The sequence below is a fragment of the Oncorhynchus keta genome, chromosome 35, assembly GCF_023373465.1.
Source record: "Oncorhynchus keta strain PuntledgeMale-10-30-2019 chromosome 35, Oket_V2, whole genome shotgun sequence".
Classification (NCBI taxonomy): Eukaryota; Metazoa; Chordata; class Actinopteri; order Salmoniformes; family Salmonidae; genus Oncorhynchus; species Oncorhynchus keta.
This window is the reverse complement of record NC_068455.1, coordinates 27,930,694-27,957,289: the sequence shown is the minus strand read 5'-3', so window position 1 is coordinate 27,957,289 and position 26,596 is coordinate 27,930,694. Positions and strand designations below refer to the sequence as shown.

General features: G+C 42.8%; 3 protein-coding genes across 4 annotated transcripts in view; 1 reads left to right on the top strand and 2 right to left on the bottom strand.

Annotated features, from left to right (window-relative positions):
* Nucleotides 1-1,103: 1,103 nt before the first annotated feature.
* six1a (SIX homeobox 1a) lies at nucleotides 1,104-3,271 on the bottom strand. Its single transcript, XM_035752174.2, has 2 exons — nucleotides 2,493-3,271; nucleotides 1,104-1,770 (listed from the first exon to the last, which is right to left on the bottom strand). The coding sequence occupies exons 1-2, from the start codon at nucleotides 3,050-3,052 to the stop codon at nucleotides 1,476-1,478; spliced, it is 855 nt and encodes a 284-aa protein (XP_035608067.1). The 5' UTR covers nucleotides 3,053-3,271; the 3' UTR covers nucleotides 1,104-1,475.
* A 5,619-nt stretch (nucleotides 3,272-8,890) lies between these two features.
* Nucleotides 8,891-16,481, bottom strand: six4a (SIX homeobox 4a). The gene is made up of 3 exons (XM_035752168.2): nucleotides 15,615-16,481; nucleotides 13,130-13,803; nucleotides 8,891-12,079 (listed from the first exon to the last, which is right to left on the bottom strand). The coding sequence occupies exons 1-3, from the start codon at nucleotides 16,340-16,342 to the stop codon at nucleotides 11,457-11,459; spliced, it is 2,025 nt and encodes a 674-aa protein (XP_035608061.1). The 5' UTR covers nucleotides 16,343-16,481; the 3' UTR covers nucleotides 8,891-11,456.
* Nucleotides 16,482-16,919: 438 nt separating this feature from the next.
* mnat1 (MNAT1 component of CDK activating kinase) overlaps nucleotides 16,920-26,596 on the top strand; it is a 57,308-nt gene continuing 47,631 nt past the window's right edge. Inside the window, exons 1-7 of one of the 2 annotated variants that reach the window (XM_035752173.2) lie at nucleotides 16,920-17,056; nucleotides 17,164-17,254; nucleotides 21,465-21,617; nucleotides 21,907-21,980; nucleotides 22,438-22,541; nucleotides 22,715-22,855; nucleotides 25,865-25,993. In XM_035752173.2, the coding sequence (XP_035608066.1) occupies nucleotides 17,166-17,254; nucleotides 21,465-21,617; nucleotides 21,907-21,980; nucleotides 22,438-22,541; nucleotides 22,715-22,855; nucleotides 25,865-25,993 (690 nt within the window). In that variant the 5' untranslated portion in view covers nucleotides 16,920-17,056; nucleotides 17,164-17,165. The other variant, XM_035752172.1, reaches the window with a different exon arrangement.

The following is a 26,596-nucleotide window of genomic DNA, read 5'->3' as shown; positions in this document are numbered from 1 at the left end:
TGTTATTATTAGTACATTATTAGTATTATTGTTAGACAAATATAGTAGTATGCTAATAACTAATAACAACAACAAAATTCATATTAAGCTACTGTTGTTATTCTTGTTGGTGATGGTGGTGTTATAATTAACCATTCAATTTCCACAATTATTGTAGGACATTTAGACTATAACAAGAGTGATACCAGGGTTATACCAGGGTTCAATAGTAATTGTATTGTAATTCTAACATTTGTGCATGATGTTGAACATATCTGTGTAAGAATGAAATATTACAAAAATATACATGTATTTGTTCTTCTTAATAGGCCACAGATTCATGTAAGATCATCGCGTGAGCGCGCCTTTCACAGATGGTGTGGCTTTCCCGTGGCCCAGAACCGACAGAACAAACACCTGGAGAGAGCAAAGTAAACACGGCAACACAGACGTAATGATCCGCAGCGCTCATGGACCACGGGCGAGAACTAGGCTTCGCCTTAGGCAAAACATGGCTTTAAATATCCTCAACAAAACTGCTCTGTTGTGCATACCTCATGTCATGGCCCTTTTTACCGATGAGATTTTGGGCCCACATTTTAGACGTTCCCAATCCGGATGTTTTCTAACGTTAGTTATTCTGGATTGCTCATGTGTTTGGTTTCAACGCCTTTAGCATCTCTGAAATCCCACGACATTGAGTGAAAATTAAAGCAACAATTTCCACGAAATATGAAATATGTAGTTTTGGTGCGGAGAGTTGAACAGAGAACTTCATCCAGAGTGACACATACCAATTCCTCACTATCTCACTCATGTAGTCAGTGATCAGTGACAAGTGACATTGACGCCTAAGTAACAGCATTTGCTTTTCGAATAACTCCGTCTACAAAAGTTTAACATATATTATTTTTTATTGTTTCCTGCCATGGCTGTGCGTAACTGTAGAGGCATCAAGGCTACAAAATGGAAGAAAGCCTAACCAATATGTTTTGGTTTATTTTAGCCCATATTTTTTGCATGCCCTAAATATATTTGAGGAATGAATTCATATATAGTATATGAATATATAATACTATTTATTTTATTGAGTGGATATACAAATAACACACATGAAACAAATGTGACGTCTTTTTTGTTTTATTGGAAACTCATTATTATGATTCTAATGAAAACGTTGTTTCTTAGTTTCCATAGCAGGAAGTTGCTATACATTTAATCCGAACAAAAATATCATAAATTAAGCAAAGGGCAGTCCAGTTTAAGTGTCTCGTTGATTTAAGAGTTCGTAAAGGGGGTTGGTTGTATATTGACGGGCAGGAGGGTACCTCCTAAATCGGATAAGCGCATAAAGGAATTGCGTTATAGTTGTAACCAAATTTAACGACAGACAAAAGTCAGTCTAGTTATAAGTTACCACAGTTTAATTTCATATATGTAGGCCTATTCAATCTGGTAGAGTTATCAGTCTTTTCAAAGATAGTATCAGTTTGCCTTTAGGAGCCTAGATCCACAAGGCTCGACGTTAGAGGTCCCAGCAACGAGTCTTGGAGTTGGTGCGGGTGTCCGTGCATTCCATGCAGCGGCTGTGCGCCACCGAGGCCGGTCATAGGGTAAGAGGAGACGCCGGGGTGACTCATATTTCCCTGGAGCAAAAGCAAAGAGTTCTGATCAGGGCTTTGTGGTGGAGAGAACTCATCTTCCGAGCTGGACATGAGCGACTTGCCGCCGTCGAGGGGAGACAGCTGGTTCTGTTTGTTGTTGCCGGAGTTATTGTTTTCGCTGTTCTCTCTGAGAAGGGAAGATATGTCAAAATTAGTGATGAAGGCCTTTTGGACACAGGTTTACAGAATCTATAGTCGTATAGCCTAAAAACAAGCCATACATTTCAATAATAAGACAACAACAATCCAATCCAATATTGATTTAAACTTTAGGAGAAAGCAATTTAGAAAATATTAAATCCGTTTGAATTATTTGTACATTTCAATTGCAAAATGTAAACTTTTGGTCACATATTTTTCATTATTCCATTAGAATAATATATTTTATCATACTGATTCCATATATTGACGACTAAACGCGTGACCTGTAGCTCCAATTGTATATGTAACATTATCTTAGTAGCTATAACTTCTTCAGATGCCAGAAATGTTTAGAACACTATCGAAATAATGATAGTCAATAGGCTGTCATTAGTTCCATTTCAAATGTTTGCAGGCCATAGGCTTTGTTTAGGGTTATCACACTAAATGTTGGAAATGTAATTTACTGTGGATAAATTCTAACTTACAATGGACAAATCATTCAGCATACATTTACTTAGTAATATTATTTGGGCCATCTAAAAAGCAGCATAAGGACATGTCACTGGAAATGAATTAGAAAGTTGGGAGTTTATTCAACGAAATTCAACCTGGGAGATTACGCATGTGATGATGTTCCGTTTATTATATTATACTATTAACTTATAAGCCTATATGGCAACATTTTACTTTTTGATCTAAGCATACCTTTCTTTAGCTTCTGCGGCTCTGTCTCTCTGGCGTCTGTTTTTGAACCAATTGCTGACCTGCGTAGTGGTCAGTCCCGTGGCCTCGGCCAGCTCCCTTTTCTCTCGCGGGGAGGGATAGGGGTTATGCGTGTACCACTCTCTCAGAACACCCCTTGACTTCTCCTTAAAGCAATAACTGGTCTCCTCGCCGTCCCAGATCGTGCGGGGCAGAGGGAATTTCCTGCGGACCCTATACTTCCCCACGGCTCCAAGCGGTCGGCCGCGCAATTTCTCCGCCTCCACGTAGTGCGCTTTCAGCCACAGCTGCTGCAGCTTGGGATGGTTGTGCGGGGAAAACTGGTGGCTCTCCAGGATCTTATATAGCTCTCTGAAGTTCCCTCGGTGGAAGGCGACCACCGCCTTTGCTTTCAGTACACTTTCATTCTTGTGGAGGTGGTCACACGCTGGGAGAGACCAGAGAAAACGACCGAGCCTCTCCAGATTCCCTCCTTGTTGCAGGACCTCGCAGACGCAGGCTACTTGCTCCTGGGTAAACCCAAACGAAGGTAGTATTGACATGATCCAATCCAGAAGGATGATGAGAGTCAAAATATTCTTCGCTGTTATTGTGTTCCAGAACCCTGTACAATCCGCCCGGGCAATATCCACTCAACCCCTGATGCGCACGGGAGATTCGGATGTTGATTGTTGGGACAATTTGTTCCTGTTGGAGATATGTCAGGCTTAAAGAGAGCGCTGCGCGATTCGTTGATTGGCTCTTCCACTGCCCTATACCCTGGCAGCCGAGCAGAACTGAGTTTGCAGCTCCGTTTCCTCCCTGGAGGGAATACGTCAGGGGCTGAAATTGGAGCCCTCCCCCCCACCCCCACCACCCTGTACTCCTCTCCAGCGTTAGCGGAGGGAGCAGAGGTACCTAAATGCTAATCAATTATTACAGACCGCTTAAAGGGCATTTTTATCATGTCCTCGCCATGTTTTTTGAGAGTTTCAGACAGGGCTTGAAGTTAAGTAAGAGATCGATGGATATAGCTGAAGTAATTTATTGCATCACCATGCATGATTCATTATTGTCACTGTCAACCCCCCTCATCTTGCATTCGCGTTCATAGCACGCAGATTGTGTAATTCCCTGCTATTTTCATAGTCTATTAATTACAAGTAGTTTATTTTATGAGGTGATATAATTTTAGAACTTCTTATACTAGTTATACGTGTCATGAGTGCCTGCCACAAAGGTTGGGGCTTTCAGATAGGAAAGAAAGGTAAAGAAACATCCCACTGGGCAAAAACTGGTTGAACCAACGTTGTTTCTATGTCATTTAACCCCAAAAATCATTGTGATGACGTTGAATCAACGTGGAACACTTATTGGACTTATCAATTTACAGACATTTTAACTTAGATCCAATGACATGGTGAACGTTTTTTGTTGATTTCAAGTTGAATTCGCGTTAGTTGAAAACAGCCAAAATGTACATAATACCTAGACGTTGAAATGGCATCTATGCCCAGTAGGGTGCAAAATTGTAAAGATATTGTAAATCAACTGGCATGGGTTTAAAGCACCAATGCTATCCGATTTCAAAAATAACTTAGGATAGTTATTTGAAAGGCCTCTGTATGTAAATATTGCATGATGATCTATTGATTAAAGAAACCTATAGGCCTATACCTTATAATGTAGAATAGTAGCCTTCTTACACGTTATTTCACTGAGTTTACAACGGACATTCTCCAAAAATAATAATGTGGTATAGATTATGGAATAGATTTCCTCTCCTTTTATTTAACGTCCAAATAATAGCCCTAATAAACCCAACGTTATGCTATTCAGTTTGTACATCAGTATTAAAGTAGGCTATTGCATTATATTTTACTGGTGTGACTCGACTCCTCTCTATGCACCAATGCATAGGCCTACCTGACTGGCTGAACCTAAAAATGTGTTAGCACATTGATGGAAATGTACATTGATAATTTATGTATTTGAGTTTTTTTGCAACTTGTCTAATTCTTTCAATTTCCAAAAGCCTTGCCTACATCATTAGGTTCATATATATATTATTATATGTAATCATTAGGATATTCTGTTATATCTGTTTTTTTAATGTGGTTTCGTTTCAATTCGCATTAGTCAATTTTAGACTGGCCTACTATATTGCACTAATTGTTAATTTATTATGGTGTGAAAACTTTATATTTCTAGGAAATTATGTACATTTATATTCCGGGCTCTCCCAAGGTTATTTTCTTGGAAATCGTCTTTCCCCTGCTGTCCTCAATGTTTTGGCGTGAAACACAACACCTATCCATTAGTACATTAGTGATGTGAGTCACAGGCTCTTGGTCGTTGAGTCGTTATTTTGAAGGATAGATCAAATTCCTATCTTTCCCAGGTTTTGCAACGTGACTCTCGGGCCACACGTTGAGAACTAGACACCTGAAAGGAGCATTTCGAGGGCAGCCAATATTATTTCTGCTGTCCTTTAGGCTACATATTTAACCAATATGTGATATTGCTAATGAAATATAGTCTAATTTACTGGTAACATATTTGGTATTCCATACACCACTGCCAGTTAAGGTTTAATCGAGCGTTGGTTTTATCAATGGTTTTTGTGGTCGCAGACACCTGCAAAAACAAACTGTAGGCTAACCTCGTGCTTCATCAGTCTGGAAATAATGCCTATTGCCATAAAGATTATAATATTGACTTAGGTGCACTTTTTGTAAATGAACCTTCCATCATACAATCTAATTAACAACGGTATGCAATGAATGAAGTTTAAGACTCAAAGCTTTGCTGAGAACGTTTTATGATCTCAACATAACTGTCTCCTGATGAATTTATGGCCAGATATAATTACTCGACCTTCCCAGTTGTACTGATTATAAAGGAAACAAAATCAAACAAGCATCCCAAGTAGCCCTAACGTCGGTTAAGAGATGTGCATTCTGCCATGCAAATCAGACAGTACAATAAGTTATGAATTAATGTGGGATAGGCTACAATCGAAAACAAAGGTCCCATCATTTTGCATTTAAAAAAAGGTGCATAATGTGCGGTTGGCCTGCCGGTCCTCGACATTAGGCCTACCTATGGGGTGCGCTCCGCTCAGTTCCCTAACCCCATGCACCAGCAAATGAGCCACTCGCAGGTTTCTCTAATATCTCTACCACATTGCGCCGCGCCTCCTCCTTTAACCGGAGAAGCCAGGGGGACGTGCTCGATCTCAGGTCGTAATTATTTCAAGATGTGGACACCCCTCCAATGCCCATGAGAAACGATGACGACTGGCCACGTCTCTGCACACAACGAGAGGGACAAAGAAACCGAGCCACAAAAACATAAACCACTTCATAAAAACGTCACCATATTTCATATCAAACCGTCTATATGTGGCGTTTTGTGAGTGAAGCTTTTTCTTCATTAAAAGGGGAGAGAGTAAAATCATGAAAATCCAGCAAAGCCGGCTTAACACAAACAATAGGCTAGCAGATGGGTTTCGCTAAATCAAAACTGCTATTTCAGCTGTTGAATGGAACAATGCTGATACTGTTCATATTGGCTAAAAAATATGGAATGTATGTAGTCCAGTGGCTTTCCTTAAGATATCCAATCTACTTGGATAAATCTAAATATTTCGAGACATAGACCTATAGCCCAGGCCTAATAATTGCTGTAAAACGTTTTTCAATTAAAAAGTGGGCCTATAATATTTGCCACCCCGTACAATTCGTTGCATAGGCCTATATATATTCAACCTATGCAAAGTATGCAACAAGCATTCTTCAACAAACATGTCTTTTTTTTAGGTTACCTCAAATCTGTTTTAGATTGTCTATATTTTTATAACCCAATATAGGCTTAGGCAAATGTCGTGTCTGTATAAACGACAATCTTGTATTATTGTTATTTTTTAAATATATAATTGATCATTTAACTCACTCACCTGTGACGAAAATATGTGATTCATTAATTACCACGACTTGGATTTGATTTATATTCTGTTAGTTTGTAATGGCCTATAGGCTCAGCCCTACATAGGGCCTATATAGTAAAAATACAAGCCTAATTCATCACTTTTAGTGCAATACTCCGAATTAGTTACTGCTTTCTCAAAACACAACCGTTGACATGAATGAGCAAATCAAATTGCAGCCGCAATTATCATCGTAACATAGGATCCTATCGTGTTAGAAAATTAGGCATTTTATAAGAGCACTGCGGTCACCCCCAATCAAAATCATTACGGCTCACTTTCCTCGCAGGGCCAGCGCATAGGCTACAAAATGTTATTATACAGCAGGTCAGTAAACACACTTGTTAAAATATAATTCGATTAAGAGGCTTAAACCGTAGGCCTGTACGAGTTCTATGTATTAAAATAACCACAATATTTTGTCGTGTTGTCCTTATTTTCTAAACCATTTGAAACCATTGGTTTCAGACAACGTGTAAGGTTATTGGCAGGGAGGGGGCGCCAGCTTATAAACGACAATCCAATTGCCTTATGCACAGATCAAGATGTGATATATTCACAATGCCTAAAACGAAGCCCCCGTTGAATTAGGCTACTTGGAGAGTAGCTTATCTTCAGTGTCAATGTGCTAAATTATATTTTAAATGAATTTAAAATGTCTGTGAGTGTTGGAAACACAACTAATAAAACATATATTGGGCAGGTGACATTCGGCATGGCGAAAGAAGCTGTCATGCTTTAATGGCTTTGAGACGAAGTCTAACTCCTCAATAGTCATATGAGTCTTATCTGCGTCGCTCCTGTTACAAAGTGGTGTGTTTCTCTGGGAAATACCATCTGACCCGTGTGGTGTGGAGATGATGCGGCCTCCCAGCTGTTGCCTCTCTCTCAACATATTACTGTTCAGTGGCGAACAACGTGTGTGTGTGTGTGTGTGTGAGTGAGTGAGGGGGAGAAAGAGAGAGGTATAGAGATGGATGGAAACACACGGGCACGTGTAATCAGGGGACGTTTACTAGTGCACGTTTGGACCGTTTTCACGCATATGTTATTCGTTGCCCTTATAGTGCAGAACCGACCATTAAATCGCCCCAGGTCGCACCTTTCCCCTTCTCTTTGATTGTGGATGATGGACTGAACATGTGCAGATATTTTCTCACGCCTGATAACTCTATTATCTGAAGTCGAAGTTAAAAACTGCGTTGTCGTTTTGATGGTGAAAACAACTAGCCTAACCTCTGTCATTCCCAATGGATTTTACGCACAGACACATCTCACATCGTAAACGCCGTAGAATGCCCGTTTTCACCAATGATGCATCATTTTACATATATTTACTAACTTTACTTTCATTTATTTACTTCTCTCTTTCGGAATCAACAAATGAATCTCAGTGGGGAAAGTATTGGTGGTGGGTCTGTTGGAGCTGTGCGGCACCCAGCGACCCCTGGCCTCTCATTAGTGAGTGGGACGTGGATCAGCGCAGTACCGCGCTCCCCAGGTCATGTTACATATGGCTTGCAGTCTGCTGCACCGCATTAAATGTCATCTTTGAAACTATCCAAGAGATCAGAGGTCACCGTTTTTAATAAGGCCTCGGTTCTGGGGGGTTTCCCTTCTTTTACTGTTCGCCCTTGCATGTTTTACAGTGCACGTTTTAAATTGCGGAAAAAATGATAGGCCTACATATTTTTTCTTCTACTTTTTGGTAACATTATGTCGTTGGATTGGAGTGTACTTGATCGTTGCTGGATGCATTTTATACAAACAAGTGTGTAATTTTAAAAGTGAAATATTTATGGAAAAATAAAATATGCAATACATCTAACAAGGTTGCCTTGTAGGCTACTGTAATTAAAATAAAATAGCAATATTACAAACAGATGTGACATGTTCTTCAAAATAATGATTAGTCTTCCATAAAATGGACTGAGTGTGGTGTTCATTTTTTTCCTATTCTACAGGCACAATAAAAATGTGCAATTTCAAGCTTTCTGGGGGCCCCACCCCGTGAGACCAACAGAACATGGGCTCCCATTGCCAATGGGACATTGTTCAGGGCTTCAACAAAGCCTTCTTCAATATTACAGGAGGCGTTACCTGATACCTAACAATCAGCTAATCCAATGCCTGTGGCAAGGTCACCTGTGCACAGGTAACCATACACCAGCAACCTGCCTCTCCAGCTCCTTTTCTCCCACTCTCTCCCCCGTCTCTGTCCGGGCCTCATCACCATTGAGTGAGCAGAGACAAACACCTTCTGTTTATTTGGGTCATCTGCATAGAACCCATAAAAAGGATCCACAAAGAGCATAAGGTCAATAGTTCGGTCTCTAAACCACTATAATTTGCCCATCTACCCATCCACAACCCCCCACCACCACCATCTTACTTAGCCTTACTTGGGATCCGATGGAGTGAATCAGAATTGGGTGGAAGATCATGTAAAATCCCCCTAAGCCATGTGAGCAGTTCAGGCTTTCTCTGTGCAGACACACAGTGCTTGTGAGTGACAGCACTTCAGACTCATTCGTCCACTTGTGGGTTGGCTGAGTGAGCCAGGCAGGGCTTGTTCTGGGTTAGCCCAGGGAGAGGGCCCTGGGACAGGGTGTTTTGGAGCTGTAGACCCCCCACCCCTAAGAGCAGTACCTCTGGAAATCTCATTGCTGTTTATTTGAATTACGGGGGCTGAGATGAGAAAAGGAGGGCTAATGAACTCCAGGTTGCCAGGCATGTGCAAATGATCACTGCAGGTTTGCAGAGCGAGGTTGTAGGCTTGTTGGATTAGGGCACGACTGTTATACCCCTATCCTCACAGAGTTTGGCTTTTTAAGTCTTTTAAATATATAGAAGATATATGCTTCCTGTCTCGAGAATTTAGGTCCACTGTAGACATAACATTAAACACGAACCCAACTCACATGTTTAATCAAAAATGAATCGAGAAAAAAATTGAAAAAAGTGTAACAGTTTTATATTTTTATAAATATAAACTTTTAATGAAGTATGTAGATTTTAAAAAATACATCCAGATCATTTGAGATTACAAATGTACAGTTCAAGATCAAATAAAAAACGATCTCTTTATACCATATGCCTATGGCTCATTTTTGGTATGTGACATCAGAGCAAGTAGACAAAATTGTTCTGTAATGTCATCTTTATGTCAGTTTGCAGTCTGTTCATAGCACTACTCTGAATGGGGGTTTAGGTCATGGAACCTGACAAAAAAAAATGTACGGGCCACTCTATGTACATGGATCTGTGTTTTACTGTTATGTGTAAATGACATCTGCTGGTCATGGCATATAATGGTTTTGTGTTGTGTGTCTGTGTGCTCCACATGTATTTGTTGACTGATGATGTCCACTTACTATCTACATTAATATAACAGGATATGTCTTCCTTATGCCCCTATCTGACAAAACCAGGAAATTACCCAAGGTGGAATAGCTAAGCTTTATCAGAAACCCATTAATGCATTGCATGTGTCACACTCTGCACCTACACATCAATCATAAAGTGTAGAGAACGTGTTAGCCACAGTCAATCGTTTTTACAAATAACAATTAAAAGGCACTAGTATTAAGACATTCTAATATTGTTAACTCAGTTTGCCATGCAAAGGGACACAATAGAAATCCCTCTCCATATAAAACACATCAGACTGCATGTGGTTCTCCTCCATCAAACACAATACCCCCCTCCCAGTTTCTCATACAAACACACGAACAGGCACACCGGTCTTACTTTGTAGAAAAATATTTTGGATGTATTTTTTCACAGAGACAGTTTAGGAGACATTTAGAAATTAATGATGGGACATACTGTTGCCAAACAGCATATAGAGGTTTTACTATGTTCATTTAGACACAGACTGGACTGTGTAACAGCCCTTTTAGGCCCCCACCCTGTCTCCAATAATGGTTGAAGCTTGAAATATATGAAGCTTGAAATATGTTTTACACATTATAACAAATGTCACAGTATTGATTTGCTAATGTTTCCCCCAGAGGACAAAGTATGTTCTTTGAAGCTACAATCTTATGTTTTGATGCTATAGTGCAAATTGGGAGAGGTCAGTGAATAATAATAATAATTTGGGGGGGGGGTCTTATATTTGTCCTGTTACACGTGTGTGTAATGGAAATGTGGTTCTTGCATATCCCAACTTCCCAGAGACACCCACAGGGAGTGGGGTCACGACCAGGGTCACCATTGTTCAGCGCCCCTGGGGTTAAGTGCCTTGCTCAAAGGCATAGAGACAGAATTTTCACATTGTCAGCCCCAGGATTCGAACCGGATCGGTTATTTGCCCAACGCTCTAACCTTGAGGCAACCTGCCACCCATTTGAAGTCTGACATTTTACGAGGCAGAAATGTACATTAATTTCTTATTGAAGGACTAAATTGCATGAATCCGCAACTGCTGTGCATAGTGGTTTCCTGTTATTCGTATGTGGTTTCATGTGTGGTTTTCAGTGCAGCGTTAGTGGTTTTAATGAACCTTTTCACAGATACGCTACCTCTGCCCCTACTAAATTACCCTTTTGGTTTCACCCAGATGATGCACTTAGTTTGGAGGAACATCCTGGTCACATGACCAGGGCCATTCCAACACCTGTTCTGCAGATCAAGTCCACTCAACAGGAAGTAGCAGGTGTTGTCTTAAAAAAAATGCACACTTAAAATGTGGTGCAAATGCATGCAAGGGACTTCGAAAATAACAGCTAGTCATGCCTTTCTGCAAGGCATAGAGGAAAGATCGGGGTATTTTAAAATATTTAATTAGGATGACTTCATGGTGCCAATCCAAGGGGGTTGTATCTGAATAGAGTTTATTGTAAGGTAAAATGAACACAACATTAGCAAATAATTTAACAGTTAGAGGAAATTAATGGTAAAAAAAAGAGTAAAAAGATTCACCACATCACTGCTTGGGCAGATATGAGTGCGTATGAAAGGTCATAGGTTACAGGTTAAACGTCAACCATGTCCTCGTCCATCTGCACTGTCTGTAATTTGGCCAGCTCCTTCTCCTCCCCCGGCTCCATTTCCCCACACATGACCCGCACCATCTCATTCACCCCACCGCCACTAGCGTCCACCTTACTCTCCGACACAGACATGTAGTTGTTGTTCATGCCAGGGCCCAGAAGGTGTGAGGAGGGGACAGGTTGTGGGTTGTGGCCCCTGAGGTACTCCCCAGGCTGGAGTTGGTGTCCGTTAGGGTCTGTTTGGGCCATCAGAGGGGTGCTGACGGTGAGGCTGGTGTAGACCTCAGGCTCTGGACTGGAGGAGCTGACGGTGGTTACGTCAGAGGAGGAGCCCCGGCTGGAGGGGACCTCCTCTGAGGTTAGTGGATCTGAGGAGTAGTTGAGCTGCCCACTGGGGTCCAGGTGAAGGCCATGGTGGTAGGAGTACACCCCTCCACCCCCCTCCAGGGGCTCCTTCTTGATGGAGGTCTGTCCAGCGTTGCCCATGCTGTAGAGCACTGTGCTGGGGTGCATGGGGGCCATGGCCAGCTTGTCCTGATGGTGCTGGTGGTGGTAGGAGTCCTCACTAGAAGAACTGACTGCTACATTGTTCATTTGGATTGTACCTGGGATATTCAAATGACAGATTATTAGACTAAACATTTTATACTTCCTTCATCTAACAGTACTTTATATTCTAATCTCTGAACCACTAGAACATCCTCTCCTCCTTGACTATAACATAGTTCTGTAAATCTTTGGCTTCACTCTTACTGTCCCTCACTCTTACTCTAACTTGCAACAGAATTCCATCTGAAATCTCTGCTGTGTCTCTCTCACAACTCCTGGTTTTGGAAGCTGGCCCTGTGAGACCCAGGAGAGTCGTATTGCTGTAAAAGCCTGCTAGGGGCCAACAAGAAGGCTTTTTTCTTTCGATTTTACTTTCCTGTTGTCCTGGTATGAGTTCTCTGCTTTGTGTCAAATTAAGTGCTGTAATGACTCTCTCCTCGTTAGTATGTTTTTTCAGTCCTGTGATTGTCTTAAACAGATTATCCTCCTCTCTCCCCCTGAGGTCAGGAGTGTGCAGTGATGATGACTGATGATGACTTCAGAACCTGTGTTCCATTCATCTCTATAATTTTCCAGGACCACCATATATCACCACACAAGAAAATATGGATGTGTGTGTGTGTCTGTGTGTGGCCTTTGCATCCAGCCCCAACTCATTGCAGTGTAGTAAAACGCATCTGCTAAGACAGCTCAGACATATTGAATGCATAACAAAGCTGGTGACTACACCCATTTCCATTTCAACCCAGGACTCTATTTTTTTTTAAGGGGAGTGGGGTTAAGTTGCTCTAATATTTTAGATGTTTGAAAGGTTAGGGTCAACCACCACCATGTTACTGTAATGCACTCTCTCTTTCTCTATTAGCAGTTGGAAGAGCACCTAAAATGCTATAATACTATATATAGAACAGTCATTAGTTGTCACCAATACCTCGGAAACTGCTACCAGCAAAACTTCAATGTGGATTTTTTGTTTTCAATGTAGAATAGAATAAAATACAACTGTTGTCCATTGGTTAGAAGGGAAATGTGTCTTCTGCCTTTCCCAACACCCCCTGATACACACACACCACCACATAGACAGATATGAGGTAAAGTCAACCCACCTTGTGAGAGTGATGAGGAGTCAGAGGGGAGCTGCAGAGGAGGAAGACCCAAGTTGCTGTTGAGCAGTGACGTCCCTTCGCCATTGGATACGCCGCTGGGCACGTGGACCAGACTGTAACCGCCCAGCTGGAGCGCCCCTGAAGACGAGCTGAAAGTGAGGACAGACGAGCCGCCGTTTTGAGCTGCCATGCTGTAAACCCCCTCCAGCTTCACCTCTGCTCCGTTTACACAGCCAGAATAGGAGGCGTAGTCCACACTGGAGCCGCCCAGCCCCTTCTCCTGGCCTATCTGCATGTCCACACCAGAGCCCCCCATCAAGACCCCCCCAGAGGGCCGCAGGGAGTTGAAGGCCAAGGGCTGGATGCCCATGTTGAGCCCATTGAACAGGATGTTGCTGGGGGCCTGGAGGTAAGACGAGCCACCGTTATGGAAGACAGTGGAGGGGTTACTTGTCACTAGGTCTCCGTTGAAGAGCACCTTGCTGCTGGATCCAGGGGGTATCTTGATGTCTCCAATCTGTTGGATGATTACACCACTGTCCAGAGACCCTGTCTGCAGGGGGAGGACCCCATGGGTCATCGTCCCGTCAGATGAATTGGAGAGGGGGCGTGGAGAGAGCTCCCCCTGCCCTTTACTAGACTCATCCTCTGTGCTGTGGTTGCCATCAGATTCACTGTGGAAAAAAATGCAGGGGGGAGAAGAGAGCGAGACATTGAAAGCAGCTCAGGGACTGTCTGAAGAAAATATATCCTCTTCTTAACTCTTGGTAGACTTTAATGATGGAATTGTGTGAGGAAGATTTGAGCTCAGCGAAGTAAGTTGTCCTACTGGTTTGACTTATGTTGTTGTCATTGGTGAGTGCACAGGTTGAGTCTTACTACTGACAGAGTGAGTGACAGACAGATTTTGAAACCGAAATAACCATAGAAAGACATGATTGGCATACAAAGAAATATGGCTGATATGTCAAAGCAACTTTGTCCATACCTCAACTCTCTTAGCCTATGAAAACAATGCTACAACCACATTACACAGGCTATATAATTTTATTGGCACACAATATTTGTGGGCAGTGGTGATCAATGGAGATCTCTCAAACATGGCGTTAATGAGGAAAGTCGACTACCAAACGTTTTACCCCATGGAGAGTAAATTGGATTATAGCCCTCCTTTAGTTATACTCATTCAGGTCTACCATTTGGCGTAATAAATTCCGGGGTGACAAATGCAAGCGGTCGCAGCGTGACAACACATGGTCAAATACCTTTATTTTTATTTTCTTATGTGGTCATTTGCATATAACGTCTTTTTATTTTATGTTTACATAGCTTCACTTTTTAAGTTAATAATGTTAGTAAAATATTAGGAAATTGAACAATGCCATCTGAATCGTATTTTTCATCATGAGCGAGTGACTGAAAAAGCTGCATTTGACTTGCTACAAAAAAGACGTGCTCTCTGAACTAAAGAGAAACGTATTCTTCATCGTCCTGAGGCCTGCATGCCAATTATTGAAGAAGCATAAATCCTATTCATCTTCTCCATAAATTAGCTCAGGCTTATAATCACTTATTTTGTCACTCAAAGCACAATAATGTTTAGTCAGTGGCAATATAATTATTGGCCCCCACAAACTGGAATGAAGTGGATTGCAAGCAAATGCCTTTGATCAATTTATAGCATTATTTTGGGGAAGTTTGTGGTGAGAGAGAGAGTACCCACTGGGCACAGACCTCAATTCAAAGTCTATTCCACGCTGGTTCAATGTAATTCCGTTGAAATGACGTGAAAACAACGTTGATTCAACCAATGTCTGCAGGGTGGGCAAGAGGTCACCTCCACCAGGTGCGCGCGAGAAGAAAAACATCAAAAGAAGGGAATAATATCTCTGTCTGGGGGATTTTCTAATGAAGGGGAGGTGTTCTAATTCCCCTGGTTTGATAAGAGAGAAAGAAAATTGCCAAAGTGATTTACGTGGTGAGAATTGGATTCAGTTAATTGTGAACCCTAACACACGAACGGAGACTATTCATATGTATAGGCTACATCTATAAAAGCAACTTATTTATAACACAATTTAGAGTATAAAAGTTATATTTGGAATAGAGTAGGCTTGTGTTGGACTGGGGTCCATGCTCTTAGTGCCCTAACACGCAAATGAAACCTGATCTGGATGGCAACAGCCTCATATTTCAAAACATTAGCGGCGTGTAAGCCACCCTGCACAATTTTTTGTGCCTATATTATAATGTTAATGATTTACGCTGTCAACTCGCACACCAAGCTCTATGAGCGATTACCATGTAATAGTCAGAGGCTTCAGTCAGGTGTGCATGTACCATACAAGGCAAGCCTGCTCGACCTTGCCAGCAATAATCTCTCAAAATGACTCCTGGTAATGCATTTATGAGTTTAATTTCTTAAGCTATTATGCACACTGTGCCATTTGCGTAAAATCAAGCAATAAACTGATTATTTTCTCACCTTTTTGATTGTGCTTCGGACGGGTTTCTGTCCCTCTGTCTCCTGTTTTTGAACCAGTTGCTGACCTGCGTCAAGGAGAGTCCCGTGATTTTAGCGAGGTTTCTTTTCTCGGCTGGAGAGGGATATCTATTCTGCTTGTATAGATCCTTCAGCGCGTTGCGGGACCTCTCTTTGAAACAGTATACTGTCTCTTCCCCGTCCCAGATAGTCCGGGGTAGTGGGTACTTTCTCCGCAGGCGATATTTATCCACGGCGCCCAGGGGTCTCCCCCGCGCTTTCTCTGCCTCGGTGTACCGTGCCTTATACCAGAGGTCTTGCAGCGAGGAGTGATTGAATGGACTGAAGTTGTGGTTCTCCAAAACACTGTAGAGCTCCTGGTACCGAGCTTGATGAAAAGCGACAAGAGCTTGGGCTTTCAGGATGCTTTCGTTGCCACGTAGCAGGTCACTCTGTGGTAAGGACCATAAAAACCTGGCCAGCCGGTCCACATTGCCTCCCTGCTGCAAAGCCTCGCAGACACACGCCACTTGCTCCGGGGAGAATGCCAGCGAGGAAGCCGCGCTCACCAGAAGTTCACTGTGGACTGCATCAGTGTTCGAAGTTGCGCGCTCCATAGACAACTCGGCGGTTTCCAGCGCTAGAAGCTTGATGCAATCTCGCCTGTCCGTCTTCACATTTTCCTTCTTGATGTTATTTGAAATTGTGACTTCTCCTGAAGAAGAAGACATTTTTCAAGCCTTCCTTGTAAGTCACTCCTCCCTGGTTTCGGCAAGCCTTCAGCCGATCAGGTTACCCCCTCGCCATGCGAACACGATCGAATGTCTGGCAGCAGCTGTAAATGGATAGCTCTCCCCTTTAGTTCCAATGTGTTTTTTACTCTGCGGGAACTGTAGCAAGAAGGGGCATTGGGGTCTGTCTGAGAGTCACCCAATTGGCTACGGCGGGCTATACCAGGGAGGAGCGACCACGATCCAGAGACGAGTGTTTGGTTTGCATCTGTCACTCAGACATGACGTACAGTATTTCAGAGGCTTACCTGTACAAGGTGAATGTGTTTGGGATTTTGTTATGGGAACGGAAAAGACTATCCATCTTGCCTGCATTATGGCATATTATTTTTTGATTGCACTAACTGAGCTATGTGACAATGAACTGCCCCTTTTAGAGAAAGAAAGACATTTTGCCTTCAATTCCACCTTCGATTAATGTAAAAAAGTGACCCGATGAAAGTTAGGCTAATGAGTTACATTTTTTAAATACCGGTAGGTCTAAACATTGTGGAATTCTGAAATGTTCGTGTGTGTGAGTTTTTTCTTTTAATCATTGGACAATAACAATATTTATCACTATGTTGCATTTGTCCACTTTGTGCGATGCACTTTGAGGAACCATTAACTAGGAAGCGTTCTTACCAGCGACGTTCTTATCGGGACTATTTGAAGGTGACACATTTGACCGCTTGAGTGAACTGTCAAGAAAGATTGCTAACTTATTAGCCAGCGGGCTAGTTCATTTTAGCCCTATTTTCTCTCATTTCTGTGCTTTGTAGAGATGGACGACCAAGGGTGTCCGAGATGCAAGACAACGAAATACAGGAATCCTTCCCTGAAACTGATGGTGAATGTTTGTGGCCACACGCTGTGAGTAACGTTATCCATTCATGCTAACTAGCTAGCAAGCCCAGCAGTGTCCTGAGCGAGCTAGCTTCACAGATATAGCTGCAGGTTTTCAATCCGTTAAATATGTTATTTAGCCAGACCACTACAACAAGGGATATAAAATGTAATGTTAGCTAGTAGTACTTCTGCTATGTAACGTTAGCTAGTCAAACTCAACTCGTGGAGTTTAATCTGTTGACGTTACTATGTAGCTAGCAAAGCTGAAAGTGAAGGACTATGACCTTTTAGGTGCACGATGTTTGTTGTTTTTCATCCCTTTCTATCTGCAACATAAACACTTCCCCTTGTCTCAGCGTGTCTTGATTACAAGTTGTACAAAGTAAATGTTTTCGTCTCTGGCTTAACACCCGTGCCAATATATCCTCCAAAAACCGGCTTCTCGGGCATTAATCACTTAAATAGACAACGCTGGCTTGTTTATTTTTATTGCAAGAACATGTGATATTGAAACGTAACCATATAGCTATCAACTCAGGTTGATGTACTGCCTCAGTCTCTATGGAAGTAAAATAAAAATATAGCAAGAAAGCTGTCCTCAATTACATCCCCAGTTTGTAAGCCCAGACATCCTCCCAGTCTCCCTGATGAAGGAGTGGAGACGGGTTGATTTTTATGGGTGTTGTTATGCAGTGACAGTGGGTGAGGAAAATGCTGGTGTCTGTTGGAGCATATGCTTGACCCTGTTTGTTTATTATCCGTACCATCAGGAAGTGGCTGTGCTTCATCATCAAGTCAGCACACTCATAACTCAGGGCTTCTGTTCTATCTGGACGCAGGGTCACACTGGGAGAAAATGTAAATAACTTTGCAATAAAGCAATTTAGAGGATCACCCTTCCCTAGCTCTGTTCACCTTGATGGTGCTCTTAAGAACTGTTTACCAGATTATTTGGGTGCTGCTCGGAAACTGCAACCACACACATTGGTAATTGTTTTTGACTGTCCTGACTGCTGGTCATTTGATAACTCATGATTTCAAGGTTTGGTGTGCTATTGTTGATGCACAATATTTCCTCTATCTTGGAACCCAGAACCAAATTTGATCTGTCACAAAAGAGCCTAAACTTGACAAAAGTTTCATAGTGAATCATAATCAACACATTGTCTATGTTTGAATGTAATTGAAGAAACAAAAATTTCCTGTGCCGACCAGTTTCTTCCTGTCTGTCCGTTGGTCTGACTGACGGTTTGTCAAACTGTGGCAAGGTCTTATCTGCACTGGGGAGAGAGTCTTGCTGACAACACTATGAAGCCATTCCGGTGTAGGCCATCCCACACGCTATATGTAACCGCTCCACCCTGTGTCTAAATTTAAATCCCACAGCAGCACATTTAGTGTCCCCGTCGCCAGTAACAATGGCCTTATGTTATTTATTACCTACACACCATGATGCAGGGCCTATGTCCTTTGGCATTTGGAAGCAGGGACTGGGCACAGCACAGATGACGGTGGGCCAGGTACATTAGGGTGGGTATGTAGAGATTGAGGAAGGTGTGATAGGGACACTTCTGCAGGTGGAGGCTATGTTCTTGTGTCTGTCAGTCACCTACCCATTAGAGGGCAGATCGTTGTAGTTTATTCGAAAACTAATTTAGGAAGTTTTACTCTTTCTGATGCTTGATAAGGTACATTGTAATTTATGAAATTCCTCTTCCCATTTAGTTTTAAGAGCCAATCAAGTGTCCCAGTGTTTTCTGGCTGTGGCTCTGCAGGTGGTGGGTGTCACAGGCAGGAAAGGGGCGTCACAGCAGCTTAGCAGTGTTTGATGATTACTACAGGTGATTACTACACAAAGGGATCTCCTGTCTGGGCCTAGGCCCAGTCCAGAGCATGGAGAGGGCTTCATGGGAGAAGCGGGTGAACCAGCCCCTATGTGGCTGTGTTGTACTTACCTTCTCTACCGTAGAGGAGGAGGTGAGGCAGGCAATGTCACTGGCCCTTGGGTTGTGGGGGGGGTGTTTTTGCCCTGCCAGGCCCCTGTTTACCTCCCCCTGACCTGCTGACAGCTGCAGATGGGAGAGATATGAGCCAGGAGCTCTGAACAGGACAGGTGAGGGCTGGTGGTGGAGGGCTCACTCACCACTTTGCTGCAGTGAGAATAGCCTTGAGAGAGAGCATATGCCAGAGGAACCGTGTGTATGATGCTAGACATATGGTCTCTCCCAAGCCCTTATGCCCAGAAGCAGGAGAACGGCACAATCAGAAAGAGGGTCTTATACAGATGGCTAGCCTAAAGATGGCAAGTTCACTTTGAAAGTCTCCTCCCTTCAATCTTCTCATAGCTTCACCTCTTCGCTCTAGAATTACACAGGATTTCCCCTGTGGAGGGTCTGTTGTGTGGTCCATGGGGCAGGGGGCAAGCTACGCCCCACTCCTGGCCCTGCCTGATGAATGGGCTCTTTGTGGGCCTGTGGAAACAAGCAGCACCCCTCCCCTTTCTACCTCCATATGGCCAGGCCTATACATCTCCTGTAGCCTGGGGCCACAGTGAACATCTGCCCCCACTGGGCTGCACTTGATCAGAAGGCTCTCTCATGGTCCCGGGGACCAACCACGTATAGGATAACTTTTGTTTCATCTATGTTTTTGTGCTAAATCCAGTGGTTGTTGAACACTAGGCCTATTTGCAAATGTTTTTGTGAGCTCTGTTCTATACTAGAGGGTGTTTTGGTGCTAATTATCTTTTGGCAGGTTTGCTTTGATTGATCCATATCTGATATGTAAACAGGCAAAGCCCTGTAGTTTCTGCAGTTTCTCCCATAACTGCTTTTTAATTGAGAATCTTGCTGATGAGGTGACAAGGGTTTACTGCAACCTGGCCTGAAGGACTTGCATTCTAAAGAAGTTTTGAAAGCAATGTGACTTTGGAAACAAACATGGAGACACAAGGTGATTTCCTCCAGAATTTCATCACATTGAATAAGCAACAACATTTTGGGGTGAAAATTGCAGTAGTCACCCTAGATGTGGCCATTTGGAAACCAGATGTTGGGGCTTGCTTTTGAAGATGGGCAGCTAGGAGTAGGAAGCCTACAGAAGGTGAATTCCAGTGGAATAAAGCTTCTCATAGACTTAAGAGTGGACTGTGCAAATGTTTATTCAGCCCCCCTGCTCGCCTCTCCTGCCGCCTACTTAGGGAAGAATTAAGGCCTTTTCCATTGTCTTCATGGATAAACGCCAACCTGCTCAAAGGTGTGATTGATTAGTAAATGTTGCTCGGTCCAAAGTTGGCTCTGGTCGTTGCTACGGCTGTGTTGTCCTGATGGTTTGTGGAGGATAGAACCTGCTGCATTGGAATGCTTTCCTTTTGATCTAAATTGACTTGATGAGATGGGATTTGTGTATCATGCAACAATAGTAGTCATGTGGGTAGACTTTCTTTATCGATGCAGTTCATAATGCCTTACGACGTATTCATCTCTAGCCTAACGTAATTTAGCCTAAATCTACTATAACTGTTTTGCAATTGTTTTGATTTAATTCATATTAGGTCAATTGCTAGAGCACTTTCAAGGTCATTTAAAAAATGATTACAATCCTGACAATGTTGAAAGAACCCAGAGCCTTTCAGGGAACTTCAGGATCAGTGGAATTTGAAATGGTTTAGTGATGAGAGGAGCTGTGGGTACATTGCTGAACTAGATTGTATATTCTATGCAACGTGGCATGCTGACTATGAGTTCCTTTGAAATGAAAAAAAAAAAAAAAAACTTTTTCCAGTGCAGACAATCAATGGCAGGGGTGTCAGATTAATTTCCGTGTGTGGGGGGTGGTGTGTAAATCAACATTCCATTCATGATTCCTACTGTAAAAATACAAGATGGCCATTATCACGTGCTGTGAGGCTGATAACTCCGACAGACCGACAAAATTGAAATATACCACCAGGCCTTTGCTAAGGAAAAGTGCATTAGACATGCACATACAGTAGGCAGTAGTTGACATGCATGCTCCATATAATATAGTTTCCGCTACAGATGTGTGTGTTTGCCACAGGGTTTCCCAAACTTGGGACTCCAGGGTGCACGTTTGTTTTTTTGCCCTAGCACTACACAAGCTATTCAAATAATCAGTTCATTAAGCTTTGATCATTTGAATCAGCTGGATAGTCCCGAGGACCAAGTATGGGGAAAGGCTGGTTTACTATGTCTGTGTCTCTGTCTCCTCTTAGATGTGAGAGCTGTGTGGACATGCTGTTTGTGCGCGGCTCGGGGAACTGTGTGCAGTGCGACACGCCCCTGAGGAAGAGTAACTTCCGTGTGCAGCTCTTTGAAGACCCTGCCGTCGACAAGGAGGTGGAGATCCGTAAGAAGGTGCTCAAGATGTGAGTGAGGGGCACGGGGGAGAAGGGTGTGTCTCTGTGTGTTCAGCCCACTCCTCCCTCTCCTTAAGCTGCCTTTGTCATTGTCATGATGCTGTTTGTTTTGTAGACGATGGGCCCCCCAGGGTTTGCTCGAATAGGAAAGCTCTTTCCCTGCCATACTTTTTCCTCTCAGCCCCTCTTATTCCATCCATCTCTCATCTTTATTTCTTTAGCTCTGCTGTTTCAATGGAATGTCTGTATACAAGCATTAAGCCTAATGCATATAATAACTCTTCGCTTTCTCCCTCAGTTACAACAAGAGAGACTTTGACTTCTCCAACTTGAGAGAATACAATGACTACTTGGAGCGAGTGGAGGAGATCGGTGAGAGGAGGTGGGGGGAGAGAGGGAAGGATGTAGCCTGATTGATCTGGCCTTGCCTCTGGATGTTTTACAGGCTTCAGTGCCAGGGTCAGAGACACACCAGTCTCTCTGTGCCAATTCTCAGAGATTTCTGTCAGATGGTGTTTGCACTGTGACAATGTGTTGGACCTCCTACTGTCCCCTATGCTTACATCGTCAGAAACATGGCTAATTACTTTAAGAGAAATGCACTGGCAAACCCTATGTTTCTATTGTTTATTTTACATAGGGATATATACAATTTCAACATTAAACCTTAATTCAATGCGTTTTGATTAAATAAGTATCTAGTCAGATGCTTTGCAACATCATAATTCATCTTGTGCCAAATCTGATTTCCAGTATCAGTCCTAAATCATTTGAAGTGAAGTCCATGCTAGTATGTTGATAGAGGGCTGCCCTGCTCCCTTCTCTCCAGTCTATAACCTGACCAACAACCTAGAGGTGGAGGGGACCAAACAGATCATGGAGGCTTACCAGAGAGAGAATAGAGACATCATTCAGAAGAACAAGGCCAAGCTGGTGGGTACCTGTAACTCCACACTGACTCACTCTGCTTTGCCTGGTGAAACGCATGGCTTATGCATTATTCTGTTGTACTAAATGGTCAAGCTTCCTCTCTCAACCTCTGTCTCCTCCTCTGAAATACTCTGTCTACTATGATATTGATTGTTTTCTCTCCCTCTCTTTGTCAGACTCGAGAGCAGGAGGAGTTGGAGGAGCTGCTGCTGTTGGAGCAGCAGGGGAATGAGCAGCGCAGGCTGGAGACTCTGCAGGAAGAACAGAGACAGTTACAGGCCAAGAGGAAGAGCAAGCAGGCTCTACTGGATGAACTGGTGAGACACACACACACACACACACTAATAAACACAGATTGCCACATAGCACCACACAGGCAAATAGAGAAAACAATCAGGTGACATACAGTACCAGTCAATTGTTTGGACACACTTACTCATTCAAGGGTTTTTCTTTAAGACATTAAAACTATGAAATGACACACATGGAATCATGTAGTAACCACTTTTTTAAAACAATATATTTGAGATTCTTCAAAGTAGCCACCCTTTGCCTTGATGACAGCTTTGCACACGCTTGGCATTTTCTCAACCAGCTTCACCTGGAATGCTTTTCCAACCATCTTGAAGGAGTTCCCACATATGCTGAGCACTTGTTGGCTGCTTTTCCTTCACTCTGCGGTCCAACTCATCCCAAACCATCTCAATTATGTTGAGGTCGGGTGACTGTAAAGGCCAGGTAATCTGATGCAGCACTCCATCACTCTCCTTCTAGGTCAAATAGCCCTTATACAGTCTGGAGGTGTGTTGGGTCATTGTCCTGTTGAAAAACAAATGATAGAGCAAACCAGATGGGATGGCGTATCGCAGCAGAATCTTGTGGTCGCCATGCTGGTTAAGTGTGCCTTGAATTCTAAATAAATCACTGACAGTGTCACCAGCAAAGCACCATCACACCTCCTCCTCCATGCTTCCCAGTAGGAAACACACATGCGAAGATCATCCATTCACCTACTCTGCATCTCACAAAGACACGGCGGTTGGAACCAAAAATTGCAAATTTGGACTCATCAGGCCAAAGGACAGATTTCCACCGGTCTAATTGTCTATTGCTCGTGTTTCTTGGCCCAAGCAAGTCTCTTCTTCTTATTGGTGTCCTTTACTAGTGTTTCTTTGCAGCAATTTGACCATGAAGGCCTGATTCACAGTCTCCTCTGAACAGTTGATGTTGAGATGGGTCTGTTACTTGAACTCTGAAGCATTTATTTGGGCTGCAATCTGAGGCTGGTAACTCTAATGAACTTATCCTCTGCAGCAGAGAACTCTGGGTCTTCCTTTCCTTTCCTTTCCAGTTTCATCATACTGCTTGGTTTTTGCGACTGCACTTGAAGAAACTTTCAAAGTTCTGAAAATGTTCCATTTTGAATGACCTCATGTCTTAAAGTTATGATTGACTGTTGTTTCTCTTTGCTTATTTGAGCTGTTCTTGCCATAATATGGACTTGGTCTTTTACGAAATAGGGCGCTTATGTAGAGGTCGACCGATTTTATGATTTTTCGACGCCGATACCGATTATTGGAGGACCAAAAAAAGCTGATACTGATTAATCGGCTGATTTGTATTTATTTATTTATTTGTAATAATGACAATTACAACAATACTGAATGAACACTTATTTCACCTTAATATAATACATCAATAAAATCAATTTATCCTCAAATAAATAATGAAACATGTTCAATTTGGTTTAAATAATGCAAAAACAAAGTGTTGGAGAAGAAAGTAAAAGTGCAATATGTGCCATGTAAGAAAGCTAACTTTTAAGTTCCTTGCTCAGATCATGACAACATATGAAAGCTTGTGGTTCCTTTTAACATGAGTCTTCAATATTCCCAGGTAAGAAGTTTTAGGTTGTAGTTATTATAGGAATTATAGGACTATTTCCGACTATACCATTTGTGTTTCATTAACCTTTGACTATTGGGTGCTCTTATAGGCACTTTAGTATTGCCAGTGTAACAGTATAGCTTCCATCCCTCTCCTCACTCCTACCTGGGCTCGAACCAGGAACACATCGACAACAGTCACACTCGAAGCAGCGTTACCCATGCAGAGCAAGGGAAACAACCACAGGCTTAGAGCGAGTGACATTTGAAATGCTATTAGCGTGCGCTAGGTTGCAAGATTGAATCCCCTGAGCTGACAAGGTAAAAATCAGTCGTTCTGCCCCTGAACGAGGCAGTTAACTCACCGTTCCAAGGCCGTAATTGAAAATAAGAATGTTTTTAACTGACTTGCCTAGTTAAACAAAACAAAAAAATCCAAATCGGTGTCCAAAAATACCAATTTCCGGTTGTTATGAAAACTTGAAATTGGCCCTAATTAAATTGGCCATTACGATTTAATTGGTCGACCTCTAATCTTATGTATACCACCCCTACCTTGTCACAACACAATTGTTTGACTCAAACACATTAAGAAGGAAAACAATTCCACAAAGGAACTCTTAACAAGGCACTCCTGTTAATTGAAATGCATTCAAGGTGACTACCTCAAAGCTGGTTGAGAGAATGCCAAGTGTGCAAAGCTGTTATTTAGCAACAGGCTCTGGAAGGGATTGTCCCTGAAGAGCTGCCTGGTAAAGCGCGATCACAGATAGCAGTTTGAGCTGTTTGTTTGTTTAAACACTGGGCCTCGTCTGTTGGGAGATGAGCAGTCAGCCCCCGGGGACATGCTGCTGTGTGTTGGCATTTACACTAGCAATCTCTGAGGGTCGGGGTCACACACACACACACACGATCATTATAGACTGATAGTGTTTGCAATAGATCCTGATAAGGATACATCGGTTGATCACCTCCAGCTGTTCATTATTCTGCGCCACACTTTCCTTCCTGCCTAGTGATGAAAACACTCCCAGTTCTGTCCATACCGCCTGTATACCTCGACATTAACGTCCTGCTCCATCTGATCACCATGCATTGTCTTTTTGGAGGTAATGATGGCGCAGAGCGACATACTACTGTTTTTAACTTGGCCTGCATTAATAATTTAATGACTAGCCTCAGAGCACCTTGGTTTCTTAGTTGTGCAGTTATAGGGAGATGTGTGTGTGTGTGTGATTGATATTGTAAACGCCGAGGTTCCCAAGTTACACATCTCATTTACAGGTGCCAGTCTTTGAAGCTCCTCCCATCTTTTACTTGGCTTAAATACAGGTTTTGCTTGAGGCGAGATCATGGCTAGTCACTGGTTTTTGAAAATGCGCGCACACACACAGAAATATGATGACACAAATACAGGTATAAATATATGTTCCCCTCCAGGAGCGCTCTCATGTCCCCGCCACCATCCTGCTGGCCCAACACAAGGACCGGGCCGCCCAGCTGGAGACCCAGATTGAGAAGCAGAAACAGGTGGTCAAAACCACCATCTTCTCCACCGGCATCCCTATGGTGAGTACCACACGCCACGTGTAAACACGCTGACTGTCCTGACTGTGAAGGATGCTTTAAGCCTACCGCATAGTTAGCATACAAACAGCACCCACACAGAAATGCTAATGAATGTCCAGCATGCACCCTGGGTCGGCCTATTTTAGCTAGCTTTAAAGCATGATAAGGTCATACGAACACTCTGCCTGCATGATTTCACTCAATAGTAACGCATGGTTAGCATACTTAAACAGAGCCCAATGCTGGCTAGCTTAATGGGGCACACGCACTGCCATTTAGGTAAATGCTAATTCATTGTTAGCATATTACAGTGGTGGTCAGTTTAGATTTAGATTCATGCTAATGGTTGAGGAGCCCCTGAAGGAGAGTGTTGCTGCAGTGCACTGTGTCCAATCCCTTAGTGCGCTTCTCTGCCTGGTGTGGGAACAAGCCCTCATCTCATCCATATTTTCATCACATTCCTACCTGCAGCTCTGAGACAGAATGAGGGCTCTGGCTAGGTGTTTGGTTGAGTTGTCAGCTTTGTTGTTCAGAGTAGCTGTTGAGGCCTCCTTCCATTTGGCAACGGCAATGTTTTCCTTCACACTAGTTTATTTTCATTAT

Coding starts and splice junctions, on each gene's coding strand:
- six1a (XM_035752174.2), bottom strand. CDS start 3,052: ATGTCAATACTACCTTCGTTTGGGTTTACCCAGGAGCAAGTAGCCTGC. Junction 1,771..2,492: donor GCCGCAGAAGCTAAAGAAAG/GTATGCTTAGAT, acceptor TTCCCTTCTCAG/AGAGAACAGCGAAAACAATA.
- six4a (XM_035752168.2), bottom strand. CDS start 16,342: ATGTCTTCTTCTTCAGGAGAAGTCACAATTTCAAATAACATCAAGAAG. Junction 13,804..15,614: donor TCCGAAGCACAATCAAAAAG/GTGAGAAAATAA, acceptor TTTTTTCCACAG/TGAATCTGATGGCAACCACA. Junction 12,080..13,129: donor CTCCTCATCACTCTCACAAG/GTGGGTTGACTT, acceptor TGAATATCCCAG/GTACAATCCAAATGAACAAT.